Source organism: Lepidochelys olivacea, assembly GCF_965140295.1.
Source record: "Lepidochelys olivacea isolate rLepOli2 genome assembly, chromosome: 1".
Lineage (NCBI taxonomy): Eukaryota > Metazoa > Chordata > Testudines > Cheloniidae > Lepidochelys > Lepidochelys olivacea.
The window spans coordinates 218250780-218270111 of record NC_140411.1 but is presented as its reverse complement, the minus strand read 5'-3'; the positions used below and the strand labels follow the sequence as shown (position 1 = coordinate 218270111).

At 47.7% G+C, this 19332-nt stretch overlaps 1 protein-coding gene across 2 annotated transcripts in view; it reads left to right on the top strand.

The window, feature by feature from the left end:
- The window catches only part of LOC311525920 (alpha-2-macroglobulin-like), a 57869-nt gene that overhangs the window by 9891 nt on the left and 28646 nt on the right, over positions 1-19332 (top strand). For both annotated transcript variants that reach the window (XM_084638413.1, XM_084638414.1), the window contains exons 5-17: positions 3832-3852; positions 7125-7293; positions 9541-9625; positions 10662-10785; positions 11759-11873; positions 12054-12163; positions 12639-12800; positions 13184-13411; positions 13786-13849; positions 14830-14972; positions 15453-15602; positions 16792-16962; positions 17931-18027. In XM_084638413.1, the coding sequence (XP_084494539.1) occupies positions 3832-3852; positions 7125-7293; positions 9541-9625; positions 10662-10785; positions 11759-11873; positions 12054-12163; positions 12639-12800; positions 13184-13411; positions 13786-13849; positions 14830-14972; positions 15453-15602; positions 16792-16962; positions 17931-18027 (1639 nt within the window). The remainder of the gene's footprint in view (positions 1-3831; positions 3853-7124; positions 7294-9540; positions 9626-10661; positions 10786-11758; positions 11874-12053; positions 12164-12638; positions 12801-13183; positions 13412-13785; positions 13850-14829; positions 14973-15452; positions 15603-16791; positions 16963-17930; positions 18028-19332) is intronic.

Sequence of the window (19332 nt, the reverse complement as noted above, 5' to 3'; positions counted from 1 at the left end):
CCAGAAGTAAGTAAATTGGAAAAAGTCCAGAGGAGAGCAAAAAATAATAAGATGTTTCAAAAACCTGATCTATAAGGAAAGGTTGAAAGAATTGGGCCTGTTTAGTGTAGAGAAGAGACAGCTGAGGGGGGACCTGACAATAATAATCAGATATGTAAAACATTGTTATAAAGGAGACGGTGATCAGTTGTTCTCCATGTCCAAGAAGTAATTGATTTTGTTGGCAACAAGAGAGATTTAGACTATAAAGTAGGAAAACCTTTCTAACTCTAAGGATAGTTATGCACTGGAACAGGTTACTAAGGGAGGTTGTGGAATCCCCATCATTGGAGGTTTGTAAGAACAGGTTGGACAAACAACTCTCAGGGATGGTCTAGGTTAACTTGGTCCTGCCTCAGTGCAGGGAATGGACTAGATGATCTCTGGAGGTCCCTTCTGGCCCTACATTTCTGTGATTCTACAATTCTGTCCTACATGATAAATTGCTCACAGTTGGTGGAGCTAAGAACCTCCCTCTATCTTCTGTGTTACATCTTAAAAATCATAATCCTCTGTTTGTGGCATCCTTATGGGCCCTCTGACTATAGGGAACAGGAATTCGGGGCAGAGGGAATGAGCAGCAGGGCAGACGAATCTCCAGAGGCAAAAGATTATCATTATTCTGAAGGTGAAGGAGCATGCTAGTGTAACAAGGAGATTCTGATCACTTCATCTGATCTCAAGGAAACATAAAACTCTACCAGAGAAGTTAGTTCTTTGAACAGAATTGTAAAGAATAACTGTCAAAGAAGAAACCATTGGTCTTAACATGCAGAGCAAGATTGGAATAACTGGTTTCTCCAGTGCTTAATTTGTAAAGGTGCTGGGGGCTCAAACAATTTTTTTTTACGTGACGCGGCAAGCGTAGAGATGCCAGGGCTATTTACTGCCAAGCTAGAGATGCGGGGCTATGAACTGCCAAGCCTGGAGATACTGGGGCTCAGCCCTGGCACAAATTAAGCACTGGGCTTCTCCATTTGATCAAATCAGAGACTTTCAGTAGTGGCTTTAGGAACATCCTAAGGGCCTGATTCCCCAGTGCCGTGCACCTTGCGGCATCATTAACACCAGAGCAAAGTGGGCATAAAACGTCAAATGAGGCTTGTTCTGTGTGCCTCACTTTGCACTGGTGTGAGTGACAGCACCAGGGGTGGGCCAGCAGTGAGTCAGGCCCTGAGGAGATCACTTCTGTCTTGTGGGAAGGCATGTGACTGGGCCTCAAGACCCCTATACCTGGCTCTGTCACACCTTTCTGCACATCGTACACTGTGACCTAGCTGACCCGCCTCCACAACCTCACTGCAAGTTTGCATGTGCAGGAGCAGGGGTCCCTCAGGAGACATCCCAGCAGCAGGCCCCGCCTGATGCTGCAGAGCAGGACACAGAGAATTGAGTTGCCACCTGAAAGCCCTGAAAACCAGCAACTTTCCAAAGGGCCTCAGTGACTTAGAAACTTAAGTTCCCTCCCCACTCTGAACTCTGGGGTACAGATGTGGGGACCCACATGAAAGACCCCCTAAATTTATATTCCACCAACTTAGATTAAAAGTTTCCCCAAGGCACAAATTCCTTGTCTTTGGACGGTATCGCTGCCACCACCAAGTGAGTTAGACAAAGTTTCAGGAAAAGGACTACTTGGAGTTCCTGTTTCCCCAAAATATCCCCCCCAAATCCCTTCACCCCCTTTCCTGGGGAGGCTTGAGAATAATATAGCAACCAAATAGGTAAACAAGGTGAACACAGACCAGACCCTTGGGTTTTTAGGACACTAAAAACCCAATCAGATTCTTAAAAGCAGAACTTTATTATAAAGAAAAAAGTAGAAGAAGCACCTCTGTAAAATCAGGATGGAAGGTAATTTTACAGGGTAATAAGATTTAAAAACACAGAGGATTCCCCTCTAGGCAAAACTTCAAAGTTACCAAAAAAAAAAAAAAAAAAAAAGGAATAAACCTCTCTCTTAGCACAGGGAAAATTCACAAGCTAAAACAAAAGATACTCTAATACATTTCCTTGCTATTACTTACAATTTCTGTAATTTTAGATTATCATTTCAGTAGAAGCTGGATTACTTGCTTGATCTCTCTCTTTGTCTCAGAGAGAACAACAAAGAGCACAAACAACCCCCCGCCCCCAATTTGAAAGTATCTTCTTTCCCCATTGGTCCTTCTGGTCAGGTGCCAACTAGGTTAATGGAACTGATTAATCCCTTACAGGTAAAGGAGGGATTTTATGCTACCCTTAGCTGTATGTTTATGACAGGGCCAGATTGCCAAAGGGATTTAGATGCCTAAAGTTGCAGATAGGCGCATAGTGGATTTTCAGAAGCACGTAGGCAATTAGGAGCCTAACTCCCATTGGCTGTGGTGGGAACTAGGTACCTCAGCTCTTGGAAACTCCTCTAGGTACCTGTCTGCATTGTTAGGCACCTAAACACTTTTACAGATCTGCCCCCAAGTCTCACTGAAAGTCAGTGGCTCTTTGGCTCCTAAGCCACAGAACTTGAAAGGTACATAGGTGCCTGACTCCCATTGAAATCAATGGGAGGTAGATACATAAGTCCATTTGTGGATCTGGCCTAAAGTGCCTAAATCACTTTTGAAAAAGGCTCCTATGATAAATGAAGCGGGGGGAGGGGAGTAGCTCCCTTTTATGGGCACCCAGCCAGCCAGTTAGGTACAAAATCCGTTAGTAGCTGTTCTCTACTTGCTTTACCTGTAAAGGGTTAAAAAAGCCCATAAATAAAAGGAAGGGAGTGGGCACCTGAGCAAAAGAGCCAATGGGAAGGCTAGAACTTCTTAAAATTGGGAAAAAACTTTCCCTTTGTCTGTCTGTCTGTTGTTCTCCGGAGAGAGCAGACACAGAGCAGCAATGCTGTAAGAAGCTTTAAACCCGTTATGAAAAATCATCAAATCATACCTTGAAACTACTTATCTGAAAACCCAGATATGTAAGTAGATCAGGGAATGTCTAGGATTAGGTTTATTTCTTTATGGCTTGTGGACTCCTCTGTGCTAACCCCAGGTGCTTTTGTTTTGCTTGTAACCTTTAAGCAGCACCTCAAGAAAACCAATCTTGATGCTTATTATTATATTTGCTCTTTTTAAAATTTAGCCATAGCCTATGTTCCAGATGTATTTTCTTTCTTTTCGTTTTTTAATAAAATTTACCTTTTTTAAGAACAGGATTGGGTTTTTGTGTCCTAAGAGGTTTGTGCATATATTGTTTAATTAGCTGGTGGCAACTACTGATTTCCTTTGTTTTCCTTCTCAGTTCTTCCCTGGACAGGGGCGGAGGTGAAAGGGCTTGAGGGTCCCCGATAGGGAGGAATTCCCAAGTGTGCCTTCCTGGGTTCAAAGGCATTTTTTGCATTTGGGTCATGGCAATATCTACCCATCCAAGGTCACAGAGAAGCTATAACCTTGGGAGTTTAATACCAGCCTGGAGTGGCCAGTATTAATTTTTGCAATCCTTGCAGGCCCTCACCTTCTGCACTCAAAGTGCCAGAGTGGTGAATCAACCTTGACAGCTCCTAAGTCACTTGGGTGGGTTTGACATTTTTATCCTGAATCCTCTAAATGCAAAACAAAGTGTTTAATTTCACAGCTGTGTTAAACTGACCAGTTCAGGCTCTAAAACATTAAAAGGCCCCGCTGGAGTTTCTCATTGAGTAACAGAGAGCAAGGGGCAGAGGGAAATGCAGAGACACAGAAATCCCCTGAACAGGGTAGATGAGCTCAGTGCATGTCTGACCTGTATTTCTAACTCTGCTTTTCCCTGTTTTCCCCACAGTTTCCACTGGTCTTCATCAAGGTAAGTGGCACGTTGATTTTTACTCTCACGGCCGCTAGCTGAAACCTGGGGTTGCTGAGGGGCCGGGGAGACTCCCGTGCTCCACAGCAAAGGGGGTGTGTAGTGCGGTGTTCATTGTGAATGGGTAGTGTGGCCACTAGGGGGCTCAGAGCAAGGAAGTAAGGGTGAGTCTGTGGGAACAGGAAATAAGAGTCCTGCATTCACCCCACCCACCCTGGGTGATCATTGGATCATCTCAGCATTGGATCACCCTAGAGATTTCAGTCCTCAGCTGCAGTGCAGCATTGGAACGTGACCTGCAAAGGGGGAAAATGGGCCCGTGACCTTTTCTGCTTCTTTAGGTTGCTTAAAGGAGCCTGAAAAGGGTCTTTTGTGAAAGTGAGCCCTGGTCTGCACACAGATTTCATTCCAGTTTAACTGTGTCAGTCAGGGGTGGGATTTTATACCAAAATAGTTAAACCAGTGCAGCCACTAGCATGGGTCCAGTTATACCAACATAGAGGTGCCTTATACTGGCATAGCTCATTCCCTTTCTCATACAGAAATAAGCTATACTGGTCAAAGGCACCTTTATCCTGGTATAACTGTGTCCACACTAGGGGATTGAACTGGTGTCATTACACCAGTATAGCTCAAGCAGTACAACTTTTATATGTAGACGGGCCCTATGTTTGTTATTTCTGCCTCTTTTTCCATTAGAAGTTCAGATCTTGTCCACCCTGGAAGTCTCTGCGGGCACAAGAGAACTAGAGAGTTGATGATATGATACGAGTCCGTGGCAGGAAAACTGAACCCCTCAGATGGGAAGGGATCTTTAGGACTCTAATATTATTTAGGGTTGTTTGTTTTGTTTTTGTGGCCAGCTGTTTAATTCCAATGATTAAAAAACTGTTGGGATAAAGGCTGTCTCTGTTGAGACAGTGTGACCTAGATAGACAACTGTGGTGGGACTCAGGAGACCTGGGTTCTATTGGTAACTCTCCCACCCTTCTACTGGTGACTTTAAGAAGTAAGCTCACTTCTATCTACCTCAGTTTCCCCAGATGTGAAACAGGGATAATGATTCTGACCTCCTTTGTAAAGCGGGTTGAGGTCTATGGATGCAAAGTGCTAGGTATTTTTTTTATTGTTATAATTGTTTCCAACTCCCACCCCTTCAATTAAGATGTGGCCGCTCACAATAAATACATCTGAGATCTGGTGAGAAACCAGGGGAGATCAGACGTGGCATTCCTGCTATTTCTGAAGTTAAAACAATAAGCAGGGGGGCGAAAAAACACTTTTTTTTTTTTCATGTGGAAAAAGCTTTCAGGACTTCTGTCTATATCCATCATAAAGATGGCAAAGGCAGCACAAGCCCAATGATAAACCTTCTTTCCCAGCCTCCTCTGAGTCACATAGTCATTTCATCTCCAGATCCGCCTCACACTGGGCTACCCGCTTTTGACTTGACTTAAGTGTGGGGCCAACTCTCAATAACTGCGACAGCGCAGTGGGACTTGTCAGCTGAAGGTCCTTTCACCCACTCAGCCTTCGGTGTCACCTAGTGGGGTCTCTTGGAAACAGGGCCTGCTCTCTCCCCGTCAGCCATGAGAGGTCACTCCCCTCTGCCATGTACATTGGCCAAACTGGACAGTCTCTACGTAAAAGAATAAATTGACACAAATCAGACGTCAAGAATTATAACATTCAAAAACCAGTTGGAGAACACTTCAATCTCTCTGGTCACTCGATTACAGACCTAAAAGTGGCAATACTTCAACAAAAAAACTTCAAAACCAGACTCCAGCGAGAGACTGCTGAATTGGAATTAATTTGCAAACTGGATACAATTAACTTAGGCTTGAATAGAGACTGGGAGTGGATGGGTCATTACACAAAGTAAAACTATTTCCCCATGTTTATCCCCCCCACCCCCCACTGTTCCTCAGACGTTCTTGTCAACTGCTGGAAATGGTCCACCTTAAATATCTATCACTGCAAAATGTTCCCCCCCCCCCCCCCCCGCTCTCCTGCTGGTAATAGCTCACCTTAAGTGATCACTCTGGTTACAGTGTGTATGGTAACACCCACTGTTTCATGTTCTCTGTGTATATAAAATCTCCCCACTGTATTTTCCACTGAATGCATCCGATGAAGTGAGCTGTAGCTCACAAAAGCTTATGCTCAAATAAATTTTTTAGTCTCTAAGGTGCCACAAGTCCTCCTTTTCTTTTCACATCCCCCGTTACTTGGCTCAGGGATAAAGTGGGAATAAAATAAATCCTCTCCAGTCAGTCAGTCACCTGGGGCTATCTGAAGTAAATAGACTTTTGATGGTAGCCAAGATACAGAGGAGAAAACAGATAGAAAATGAAAGAGTGTGAAGATTAAACATGTTCCTGAGCAGTCTGGAAAGAGCACATCAAACTATATATTGCTTTTAGTTTAATCTCTTTGATGGTTTCTACTAGAGTTGGGCCTGAGCTGCAGAATTCAGAACCAGGTTAGGATCTAGTCACGTCAGACCTGGTTTGGTCCATTGCTTTGGCCTGTTAATCAATTTGTAATTAATAATACTCAGCTTTTACAGTGATGAAGTTTCAGGTCCAGCCTCTGGACCTGCCTTCAGACTTGCCCAAAACCATACTCAGGACCTTGTCTAATTTATTCAGATTGGCTTCCCACATTCCCCACCCCCCATACATATTGTGCATTGAGTAGCAGCCCAAAACAACATATTTAAGCCCAGATTAGTATTTCCATGGCCCATTTTCTTCCACATACCTGCATGGGGAGGGTTTTCTCAGCCCCATAGGTAACCTGAATATTTCAGTCCTCAGCCAGACCAGTTGCCAGTTCTTGAACTGCAAATATAACATTAAAGCTTCCAGGCTTTAGAAACTCATCACATCCTGCTGTCTGTGCATTGGTCTCTTAGCCTTGCTCTCTCCCACCCTCCTTGCCCACTCCATATGGATGTGGGCATGTTGATCAGGTGGGCAGACAATGGAATAGATTCGGTGCTGGTATCTGGCTGTTTAATTACACACTGTTTGCACAGGATTTGACTGGTTAATCCTTACAGGCTACTGGGAAAGTACAGAGCTGGCCACCAGGTGCCCTAACCTCAGCTATAGGAGAGGGAGATAATCGTATATATCCTGTATCTCTGCCAAACATTGGACTGCAACTGCCCTGCTCTGCAGCCTCATGCTGTGTAGACACCCTGCCTGTAAATGAAAGGTTAAGAGTCATCCTGTCTTAGGACTTTGTGCTCTTCTCACCTCTAGGACCCGCAGAGGAACCGCGTGTACCAGTGGCGAGAGGTGGAGTTAAATGGGGGCCTCACCCAGCTCTCCTTCCCCCTCACCTCCGAGCCCATTCAAGGCACCTACAACGTGGTGGTACAAAAAGAGACGGGGACCAATCTAGAACACTCCTTTACTGTGGAGGAATACGGTAAGGAAGGGTCCCACTTGTGCTGGGGTGAAGGGTGTTGGAAGCAGAAGCAACTGTCTGGGATTCATCCATTCCAGGCACAAAAATCCAGTTCAGGATTGTCTGGGGTATAGATGTGTGAAGAGTGATCTGAGGAATGGGCCAGGAAAACACTGGATACTTTAAGGGATCAGGATCTGAGCCCACATCCAGTGGTGTGTAGCTTTCTCTTCAGCACCTGAACTGTCAGGGTCACTGTTCACTGTAAGCCTGGGCGTATCTGGGTCTGAATACAAAAGCCCATCCCTTGGGCCTATTGGATTTGGGCTGTGATTCCAGTCTCAGTACAATGCAGCTTTATATTTGTGTAGGGTCTTTCCTACCAGTTGTGTGCAGTATATGGTACGGATGCAGAACAAACTATGTGAATGCTACATTACAGTGGCACAGTTTGCTTCCCCTGTGCTCTGCCAATGAAACTGGCTTAACTCACCTCTCCTTTCTCCCCTTCTCCCACTCTGGTCTTCACACCTTTGTCCTTGCAGCCCCTGGCACCCAGAACATCTTCAAACGTTCAAAATAAATAAATAAAGACACTTTGGCTGGAGATCAAGCCTGGAAAACATCAGCCTCAAAGGGCAAACTTTTGGAAGGTTTATGAGGAAAGGAAAATGAGGCCAGCAGGAGTGGTAGATTCTCAGAGAACCCATTATGCAACCTTAATTACAGTGGTTGCCACGAATCACCCAAGGAGAGAGAAAGTATAGCTCTGTCTAGTCTAGGGAAATGTACCACTCCAGCCCCCACCCCGACCACTTGTGAATTGTCCCACAGAAATGCTCCAGCCACTTACATGCATTCCAAGAGCTTACTCTCAGCAAGCCTAAGAGCCAGCTCATTCTGAACGGCTTAGTAACAGTGGCTCCACAAGGCCTCTCGCTGCTGTCCGACAGGGCATTCTGAAACCTCCCAGAATCCACTGCTTCTGGGGTCTGTGCTGGGAACTACGGGATAGGTACCACACGGCATCGCAACTAAAGGGCTTTAAAGCAGTGCTCTTGTAGGCAAACCCGCAGAGCTCCGAACACCAGTCAGCATGGCAGTGCGGGCACTGTGACCAGCCTGTGCTCCAGCTGGGCCGATCTCACTGGTTCCAGTGTGACCTGGCTCTGGACAGTCTGCCACCTCCTTGCTTGGGGTGCCTCTGCGTGTGCCACTCCGAGCCAAGCTGGCTTTTGCCTGAGCCTTATACCTTCAGCAGCTCTTATTGCAGGGGTTCTCAAACTTGGGGGTCGGGACCCCTCAGGGGGTTACAAGGTTATTACATGGGGGGTCGCAAGCTGTCAGCCTCCACCCCAAACCCCACTTTGCCTCCAGCATTTATAATGGTGTTAAATATATTTCAAAGGGTTTTTAATTTATAAGGGGGGGGGTCGCACTCAGAAGCTTGCTATGTGAAAGGGGTCATCAGTACAAAAGTTTGAGAACCATTGTTTTATGGAGTTTGCTCTCCACTCCCCTCCACACACCCCCAGTCAGTGTCTCTCTCCCATTACTACCCCCTCATTCAGTTAGTTCCGAACTCCTGAGAAAATTCACTTTGGGGCTGAAACTTGACATTGAAGTGCCCAGCCAGAAGGGGAATGCAGTCTGTGAACTCAGCCAGCAGGAAACAATATTTGCTTTTACCGTGTTATGAAACAGCTTTTATCCAACTCTTTTCATGCAGGGATAAGTTTAAAATGGCTGAACTTTCAGGGTCACATTCACTGGTGCAGTCCGTCTGCTTTGTACCACTCCAGCAGGGATGCAAAGTAAGCGGGCTTATGGCTGCTTTGCTTCACCGGAGCAGCACAAGAGCCAGAGCACACAGTGAATGTGGCCCTTTAAATCTGATGAGTGATGATGGTGCACTGGGGAGTCGGGCCCTCACTAGGTATCACTTGCGTCGCATAGTTTGGAATACAGTCTCTGAAGCAACGACAGCCCGGCGGGCAGGGTTGGGCAAGGGGAGCGAAGGGGAGCAGGGGTTACGGTGTCTTTCTCTTCAGTTCCACAGTCCCTGGCCGGATCCTCAGCTGATGTAAACTGGCTCAGCTGCACTGATGGGCATGGAGCTGTGGTGATTTATAGCAGGCTGAGGATCTGGCACCATGCGTTGCGGGGGGGAGGGGGAGAGGCTGTGTCTGTCACTCAATGGGGTAGTGACAGTGATGTACACGTGTTCCCTCTGCTCTGCTCAACGTCTGGCCCGTCTCTCTCCCTCAGTGCTGCCCAAGTACGAGGTATCTGTGAAGCTGCCCAAGAAAATCACCATCCAGGATGAGGAGCTGAAAGTGGCCGTCTGTGGTCTGTGAGTTTCAGGGTTTGAGTCACCGTTTTTTGTGCTCATCCACCGTTGCCTTCCTGCTGCTACCCCCAGAAACCAGAGCTGGAGAAGGTCCCTTGGGTCACTTTCTCTCCATCCCCAAGGGCCCTGGGCAGGATTGTTCCCTACTGTCTAGTCTGCATCTAGCCCAAGTTTTAAACATCCCAAGCAATGGGGCTCCTCCCCTGCCCCGGGAAACGATGCCTCAGCCCCGTACAGCTCCCTCTCAGAAAGGTTTTCTCCATTATTCAACCCAAATTTCCCCTTTCTTGACATCATTCCATCCTTCCTAATCAGACCCCCAAGTGCCTCCATAAATTATCCCGGCCCCCCTTGGTGATGCCTCCTTCAGACACTTGTAGGTAGAAATTACGTCCCTTCTTAGACATCCCGTAACCAGACTTGCCAGATTTAACTCTTCCTTCCCTCCTCATAAATCCCTCCCTCCAACTCCCTGCTCGTATTTCTTGCTCTTCTCTGAACTCCCTCCAATTTGTCAATGGCTTTTGGGTAAAGAGGTGTCCGGAGCTGAAAACAGTGCTCCAGAGGTGTCGTGTAGCATTGACGGGAGATGATAATCCCTCTCTATACAGCCTTAAAGTGCGACCCCACCTGGAAGACAGTGTTCAGCTCTGGGCCCCACAGCTCTGAGGAGACTGCACCTGGAATACTGTCTGCAGGTCTGGGCTCTTCCGTACCAGAAAGGTGTGGCCAAATGGGAGGGAGCTGGGAGAAGGGAAACACAACTGATTTAAGGGGCTGAAGAGCCTGACTATCGGGCAACATTTCCTAATGGGGAGGCCTGCTGGGTAATGGAATAATCTCCCCCGGGAAATGGCTGGAACCCCGTCACCTGAGTCATTGGAAAACAGGACTAGATGAAGCTCTGGAGAATAGACATTAGGAAACCAGCAACAGAGTCCTCAGGGGTAATGGTATAAAGGGCCCCAAAAGGCCTCTTCTGCCTGACTGTCTCCCCGTCTAAGCACCTTGTGTCTCTTTAACACCTCTCTGGTTACAGATACACCTATGGGACCCCTGTCCCTGGCCTGGTGAATGTCCGTGTGTGCCGGAGATTCTCCCAGTCCAGGTCACACTGCTATGGAAGAGAGGCCGAGGCTGTGTGTGAGGAATTCACCAGACAAGTAAGTCCAAGGCCCATCCCATAGGCAGGAGGTGACTGTCTTGAGGAGGGTGATCTGTGTCTGTCAAAGGGGATTGTTAGACCTCAGCTGGGATTCTGTGTTCTGGGTTGGGCTCTGTCTCACAGGAGGGAGGTATTGGTTAGGAGGTGAGGCCAGGGCTGGGGGATATAAATTATGAAGAAAAACCCCTCGGGTGAAATCCTGGCCCCATTGAACTCAATGGCAAAACTCCCATTGACATCTGTCAGGTCAGGATTCACCCCTGGATGGATGTTTCTTCTAACTGGGAAAGAAAAGACCCTGAGAGGTTTTTGTGTCTGTGAATGGGATTGAGATGGGGAGGGGAGCAGAGCAGAGGAGAAAGCAAGAGGGAACTTTAAGATCTGGGAGAGAGAGAGAACTCAAGAAGAAGAAGAAAGAGAGAGACAGGGCAAGGAGGTAGAGAGAATAGGGGTAGAGCAATAAAGAGAGAGAGGGAGACTATGAAGGAGAAGAAAGTAAGAGAGAGAAAATAGAAGTAGGTTAGACAGAGATAGGAGGAGGAGGAGAAGAATGAGAGGAAGAACGAGAAAAGGAAGAAGAGAGCAAGATTGTGCATGGAGAACGAGAGAGGATTCCAAGGGTGGATAAAAGACACAAGGAGATTTATCACACTGATGGGAAGTTGCAGTTCTAGGGGGTGTGATCTGAACAATCAGGGAACCAGGCGTGTAACTAGGAGAATTTGTGGTGAAATGCATCAGAGAGGGCTGCATATTGGATAAGTCACTGAGACGAGAGACGCCTTGATTGGTTTGTTGAGGAAGAAGGGAAGAGAGGGAGTCAGGCCGGATCAAGCCAGTAAGAGGATGGGATTAAGGCAAACTAAGCAGCAGGCAAATGTCTTGGGTACTGGGGTCTCTGTTCCTGTTCCACACAGACCTGAATTGTACAGGGATTTCCATGGTAATTTCCTCTTTGGGCTTTGGCTCAGGCGGACGTTCGAGGCTGTGTCTCCAATGTGGTGAAGACTAAAATATTCCAGCTCAAGCGAAAGGGTTATGAGATGAAAATTGAGGTGCAAGGCAAGATCACAGAAGAGGGTACAGGTATGCATCATGCTGACCTGGTGGAGCTGTGGGGCCGCACTGCGATAGCAGTGGGTGTTGCAAGCCAGCACTGAAGGGCACTGGCAGAGCTGGACAACGTGGGGGGCAGCATTGGAGCATCTAGAGGAGCTGCAGGTCAGTGCATTAGTTCAAACCCCTCTTTGCCATGTTTTTTTGCAGGGGTGGAGTTAACTGGGACAGGCTCCAGTGAGATCACAGGCACCATGAGCAAAATCAGCTTTGAGCAGGTGGACTCTCATTACATACCAGGGATCCCCTTCTCTGGGCAGGTAGGGAACCTCTGAGAGCCCAGGAAATTACCTGACACGAGTGTGCTTGTCTGTGGAGAATGAGAACGTGCAAATGGAAAAGGGAAAATGTGGGATGATCACAAACCACAGGAACAGGAGCTATCTCCCTCTGCCTCTACACATGCTGTGGTATCCTTGCCATTAGTGGGAATTGCAGCACCTTCCTCTGACCCCCTGGTGCTGTCAGAGACGGGATACAGAGGAGAAGGCCCATTGGTGTGGCTGGCACAGTCCTTCCCATGTTCCCAATCACACACTCTCGGAGGACAAGCCACCTCCTCAGGTGGTTCAGACTCACCCAGCATGTTCACATATACCTGCCCCGTGGTCAGCTCTGTAGGAAACACCCTCTGGAGCTGCCTCAGGGGAATAATGTGGGCAAAGTGTCATTAGGACTGTGGGGACTGCTTTCCCTGCCTGGTATAAGCAACGGAGATTGGATTTGTTCCTTTAGGTGAAGCTGGTGGACGGGACCGATGCTCCAATCACCAATGAAACAATTCGGATTTCCATAAGGGGAAACAAATACAAAGCCAACTACACAACAAATGAAGAGGGCCGAATCTGGTTTTCCATAGACACTGTCAACTTCACAGACACCTCCATTCACATCACCGTGAGTGGCTGAATCCAGGGAGCTAGGGGATGGGAGGTGTCACTGGCTAAGCTCCAGAGGAGATGTCCGTGGGTTTATTGATCTCTCTGCCCATCGGGAGATAAACCAAAGAGTTTGTTGGCTGGGAATTTCAGTCTCCTCCTCTCTGTCTTGCTCTCTTTCTCTCTGTCCCTTGTTCTCTGTCTTTCACACACTCGGTCGCTCTCCCTCTGATTCTCCATCTCTCTCTCTCCACACGACCATGGAAAATGCAGATCAATGCACTGTGCACTGAAAAATCTGCCAAGAACATGTTTTTAAAATTACCCACTTTTTCCTTCTGAAATGCTAGTAGACTTGTTACTCACTTTTTGATCTGATGTAAAAATGTTCTTCTTTATCAGGCAAACCATAAATCTGAACTGAACTGTTATGACACAGACTGGGTCACCCCTGTGTATGGTAACGTCGTTCACAGAGCAACACGCTTTTACTCCCTGAGTAAGAGCTTTCTCAAAATTGAGCCCATGTCTCAGACTTTAAGCTGTGGATCCAATGTGGTGGTCCGGGTGCACTACATCCTGAAGCCAGAGGCCGTGGGGGAGCAGAAAGAAATCGTCTTTTACTATTTGGTAAGCCCTCATGACCTCTACTTCTGTACACATGACACAGCACTGGAGGCCAGACACCCATATATGTCCCAGGCCACCAAACTGCCCCGAGGCCAGGTTCACTTGACCTTGACATTTACATGTAAAAGCCAGTGAAGGAAATGCAGAATTGGCCGGCGAGTGGATGGTTTCTGCTGGGAGAGAGAATTTCTGACTTGGTCGAGGTCCCAGTAAACTCCAGTCTGGGTCTGGGACTCTCTGTATGGCTCTGCGGGATTTTCTGCTCCTTCCCCACAGGAAGGCATCGGTATAGACACCCCCACCCCCAGCATTCCCTCGTGAGTATCCTGCACCTCCCACCAGGACCTCTGTAACAGGTGGGTTTCTTCTGGCAGGTGATGGCCAAGGGAGGCATTGTGAGGGCAAGCACCGAGGTGCATCCCATGCGGGATGGAGAACGTGAGTAGATCTGTGTGAATAACTGATTTCGCGGTTTGCTGGCCAAACCAGAAACCTCAAAAAACAATTGTTTGGGAACAGCTGAACCATTTCACTTTTGAGCTGCTTTCATCTTTTTTAAATAGAATTGAAGGGAAATTGTAAATGAGGAGTTGTTTTGAATTGAAAAATGGAACCATTCATTGAGGAAATGTCGAAACGAAACTTTCTGATTTGTTGCCAATTTTTTTTCTGAACAAAACCATTTGGTGAATTTCACACAAATTTGTGAAATGTTTTTTGGTTTATCCAAGTCTACATTTTTCAACAACAAAAAATCATCTGAAAAATTTCGGCCCATTGTCATTGTGAGCTCTCCCCACACCTTTCTCTGTCTGTCCTGGGAGACTGACCTGCTGTGTCTGAAGGAGGTGACGAGAACAGCACCCTTCTCTCCTCTTCACTTTCTCTCTCTCCTCCTTGTCTCACTAGTCATGGTCTCTCTCTCCCTTTGACACACACACAGTTCCCCTGACCGATTTCATTTCATTAATGGCAGTCTCAAGGGATTCCCAGTTTGACTGATTCAGGCTGGCTGGGCAAACTCCACCTTTAGGAGCAGGAGTGTGGAATCCCACCCCCTCTGCAACCCTGTACGCACAACCCTCCGCACAGAGCCACTGTACAACACGCACTTCTTTCCTCGCCTTCATTATTGCATTGGCAGGGGCATCCTGCACTGATGGAGGACAGTGCTAGACTCTAGCTGACATGGACTTAGAGGACATGCTGAGATCCACCAAACCCATCTCACCTGAATATCCCACACCAAGTGTCTGCAGTAAGAGTCAAAAGCCTCAACTATGTGCCAAAACTCTTACCCTTGGGTAGCGCATTTTTCAGGGTGGCTGATATTGCAGCCATCATGAGGGAGCCTAAGGAAATGTGTGGCCCTGGAGCTGCTTCTCTATAGCTTAGCCACCCCCATCTCTGTTTCCCAGTTATCCAAGTATTTGAGCTGAGGCTCCCCGTGAGGCCTGATATTGCCCCCCTTGCCCGGGTACTCGTATACACCACTTTACCCAGCGGGGAAATTATCGCCAATTCCGAAGATTTCAAGATTGAAAACTGCTTTGCCAATAAGGTGAGCATCCGGTTTCTATAACTCGCATGCACCCCATGGACAATGGCCCACCTGTGGAACCTGGAATGGCAAATTTCAAGGGAGACTCAGGAAATGTTCAATGGCTTCATGACCCATCAGGCACTGACCATAGATCAGCAATTGAATATGAGAGAAGAGTGCACATCAGGACTAATTTGCATAGGCAGAATTATGGAGGGTAGAAACAGAACTGACATATAGGGGGCACTGCTGATCATGTTTGAATTGCACTGGTCAGGGCTGAGGGGCTTTGGCAGAGCTGTGTGGGACCCCAGCATTGTAATAGCAGGGGGGCTACAGGGCAGGACAGAGGGGCATTGGCAAGGCTGTGGGGGGAGCTCAGGGCTGGAATAGCAGGGGGGTTGTAGGGCAGGACTGATGGGCATTGGCAGAGCTGTGGGGCAGCATGTGAAGGTATCTGGAGAAGTAGCTCCTCTAACACCTTTCTTGGGGTTGCAGGTTGACTTGCATTTCTCACTGGCTGAGGGCCTCCCCGCCTCCAACACTCACCTTCAGGTCGAAGCCTCCCCGGGCTCCCTGTGCGCCGTCCGTGCTGTGGACAAGAGCGTCCTCCTCATGAAGCCTGAAGCTGAGCTCTCACCCAGCTCTGTAAGTGCCAGCCTGTCCTGGTGATGAACCGGCACAAGAGATGATCTTGTCTGGAAAGTGCAGAGAATCACTCGTGGGAGCTAGGGCAGAGCAGTCTGCCTGTTATTGTAGGGTCCCAAGTCAGCACAAGGTCTGCGCCCACTGCTTGATCTATGTAGGGCGCTCATGAAAACTGTTGCTGCACCCAGTGATTTATAGTTCTGGGGCCGCTTGTGAGGACACAACCACACATACTGATTTATTACTGGAGGGCCGCTGGTGAGCATTGGTCAGCACACACTGGGTTATTATTATTCTGCAGAAAAGGACCTAGGGGTTACAGTGGACAAGAAGCTGGATCTGAGTCAACAGTGTGCCCTTGTTGCCAAGAAGGCCAATGGCGTTTTGGGCTGTATAAGTAGGGGCATTGCCAGCAGATGGAGGGACGTGATCGTTCTCCTCTATTCGACATTGGTGAGGCCTCATCTGGAGTACTATGTCCAGTTTTGGGCCCCACACTACAAGAAGGATGTGGAAAAATTGGAAAACGTCCAGCAGAGGGCAATAAAAATGATTAGGAGACTGGAACACATGACTTATGAGGAGAGGCTGAGGGAACTGGGATTGTTTAGACTGTGGAAGAGAAGAATGAGGGGGATTTGATAGCTGTTTTCAACTACCTGAAAGGGGGTTCCAAAGAGGATGGATCTAGACTGTTCTCAGCGGTAGCAGATGATAGAACAAGGAGTAATGGTCTCAAGTTGCACTGGGGGAGGTTTAGGTTGGATATTAGGAAAAACTTTTTCACTAGGAGAGTGGGGAAACACTGGAATGCGTTACCTAGGGAGCTGGTGGAATCTCCTTCCTTCGAAGTTTTTAAGGTCAGGCTTGACAAAGCTCTGGCTGGGATGATTTAGTTGGGGATTGGTCCTGCTTTGAGCAGGGGGTTGGATTAGATGACCTCTTGAGGTCCCTTCCAACCCTGATATTCTATGATCCTATGATTATTGAAAAGTTAGTGCTGAGCCGTGGAGTCAGACATTCTGCTCTGTTACTGTAGGGTTTTGTTATTGTAGGATCACCCTTGGTCACTGGGATTGCATGCACAGATGTGTTAGCTTAAAGTTGTCTGTGATCACTAGGGTGGCACACGCTGGTTTATTATTATTGGGCCTGTGGTCACTGACATCGAGACATGTCATACCTGCAGGTGTATGATTTGCTCCCGGTGAAGGAGATCAGGGGTTATAATTACCGGGAGCACCATTTGGAGGAAGAAGACGATAACCCTTGTGTGACACTCAAGAACGTCATTTTAAATGGATTCATCTACGGACCCATTTCTCCTGACGGTGAAGGGGATGCCTACAACGTTCTCAAGGTGAGGGCCACGTCTCCCTTTAGTGTGTGAAATCACTGTTAGTTTAGAAGATTTCCCCACTGTGTTCTTGGCGGAGCAAACTCCTGTCATATCCCATAGGTGCTGTCTGAGCACACTTAGTTGGGTGCTTGTTAGCTAGCTCATTCAAGGTAATAATTAAACCTGGCCCAGAAAACCCCAGATGGGAATCCCCCAGCATTGAGGACTGAATGCCTCTCTCAACCACTGAACTCTAGAGGTTTCCCATCACTAATTTAAACATGACAAGGAGACGTCCTAATAGCTGGGGCAAAGAAATAGAGCCCAGAAATGAGCGACTCAGCCTCTGCAGCCATTTTGTCAAAGAGATCCTGTCCCACACGCTCTCTCTCCCATCTATGTAGGTCTCTGTGAAGTGCCAGTCCCCATTTTATCCACACACGCACGCACATACACACATGTGCGGAGTGCTGCTCTGAGCCAGCACCCAGGGTAATTACCCAGCCCCAGCTGGTGAAGGTTTGGTGTCCTGCGGGACCTCAGGTTTGTTGCCGGTGGGACTCACTCCCAAATCATCCGATCCCCAGCACATCTGACAATGACTTGTTAGGCATCTCAGCAGAGAGGCAGGGGATGGACTGGGCCAGAGAGGCTGATCTCCCTCCAGGGCAGGGCTGAGGCAAGCCGGCAGGGGCTGAGTGCATGGCGGAAGCTTGCATGGCTGATGCCTCTGATGAACCTGCTCTGAGGACACACAGGACGTCCGTCTCCAGCCGCTGGTCCGGCGCCTTTCACTGACATAGACCTTGCCCTTGGCTTCCCACCAGCCACACAGGCATTGACCCCTCAGGCCTTAGTATCTGCTCTTGCAGTGACCCATCCCTGCACTGTGATAAGCCCGTCACATCCCGATCCAGTCCAGACGGCACGTTTATCTCCCGACGTATGGTTTACTTTATCACATGCCTGTCTGGGTTATCTTTTTACAGGAGATGGGTTTAAAAGTCTTCACCAGCACCAAGGTCCATAAGCCCAAACTCTGCATAGAGAGAATGTACGGTGCACCTGAAGCATATGGTGTTGCTGGTAAATGAGCCTGCTTTGTTTTGCCCTGCTGATACCCCCCTGTTAGGTGCTTTTCCTGCTCCCCTCCCTTTCACCCTCTCCTCTGCATGGAAACTAGACCACTAGGAACAGACTCTGTTCTCAGCTATGCTGGCCAAAATCCAAGAAAGTCAGGCCTGAAATAGGAATCTGGTCCATTTCCACCTGCTTGCTCACCAGCTAAGGAAATGTGCACTGTTGTAACTACACTGATGCAGTGGCACCTTGCACCCCCTAATGTAGATGTGCTGTACTGGCACAAACTGGCTGCTAAATCTTGTTGAATTTGGTTACAGCTCTCTCAACCTGGAACAGGATAATTTCCACTCCCTTGTTTTCACCTTTCAGCAAGTGCTAGAGAAAAAAACTATGCAGAAAGAGAGCCAGGTTCAATGGGGAGGGAGTGTGAACCCATGGGGAGAGTTTAGGACTGGGAATCAGGAAATCTGTACTCCATTCTTAGCTCTCCCATCAACTTGAACTTGGGTGAATCATTTCAATTCTTTGTGCCTTAATATTCCTATCTGTAAAAGGGGATTAATGATACTTACACAGCCTTGTGAAGAGCTCTGAGATTAGATGGCTAAATATTCATGTTAATTATGCTCTCAGTTATACCAGTGGAAATGAAAAGTAATCAGATCAGATCACTGACCCTCTAATCCAATGTCCCTGTTCCTACTGTAGAACATCAGACTACTGGTCTATATATGGCATGTCCTGCCTCCTGACCATATTGGATCAACACTGTCGTCTTTTTAGTGCAGGATCCCTCTTCAGACAGTGGTCAATGGTGGCTGCCTCAGAGTAAGGTGGAAAACCTTGGTAATACACCTCACGGTGCAGTACTGTGGGGTAAATTTCTTCCTGGCCTATGGGCTTCTTATCAGCTTGTATCCTGATGCACGAGAACTGATACCTGTGATCATTTGAATCCTAGCTGGTGTCACTAGTGTTGCTGCTACTCTTCGTCATATACAGATACAATTTTTTTCCTGTGACTCTGACTCCGCTACTGCATCTATAATGTCTTGGGGCAGTGAGTTCCACAGGATAATTCCACATTGATATGGATATAGGCAGGGCTCTAGGGGCTGCTTCAACACAGTCATTACAGCTGGGCTTCCCAAACACTCTGGGATTGGAGGTGTGGGAATAAATATGTCCATCCATCCCGCCCCTGTAAGGGGTGCTGAAGTCTTTAGAAAGCAGACAGTTTGATATCACAATCGGGCAATACAGACATTTTTTCAGGGGCTTTGAAAGAGGTTCTAAAAAGATGATGAC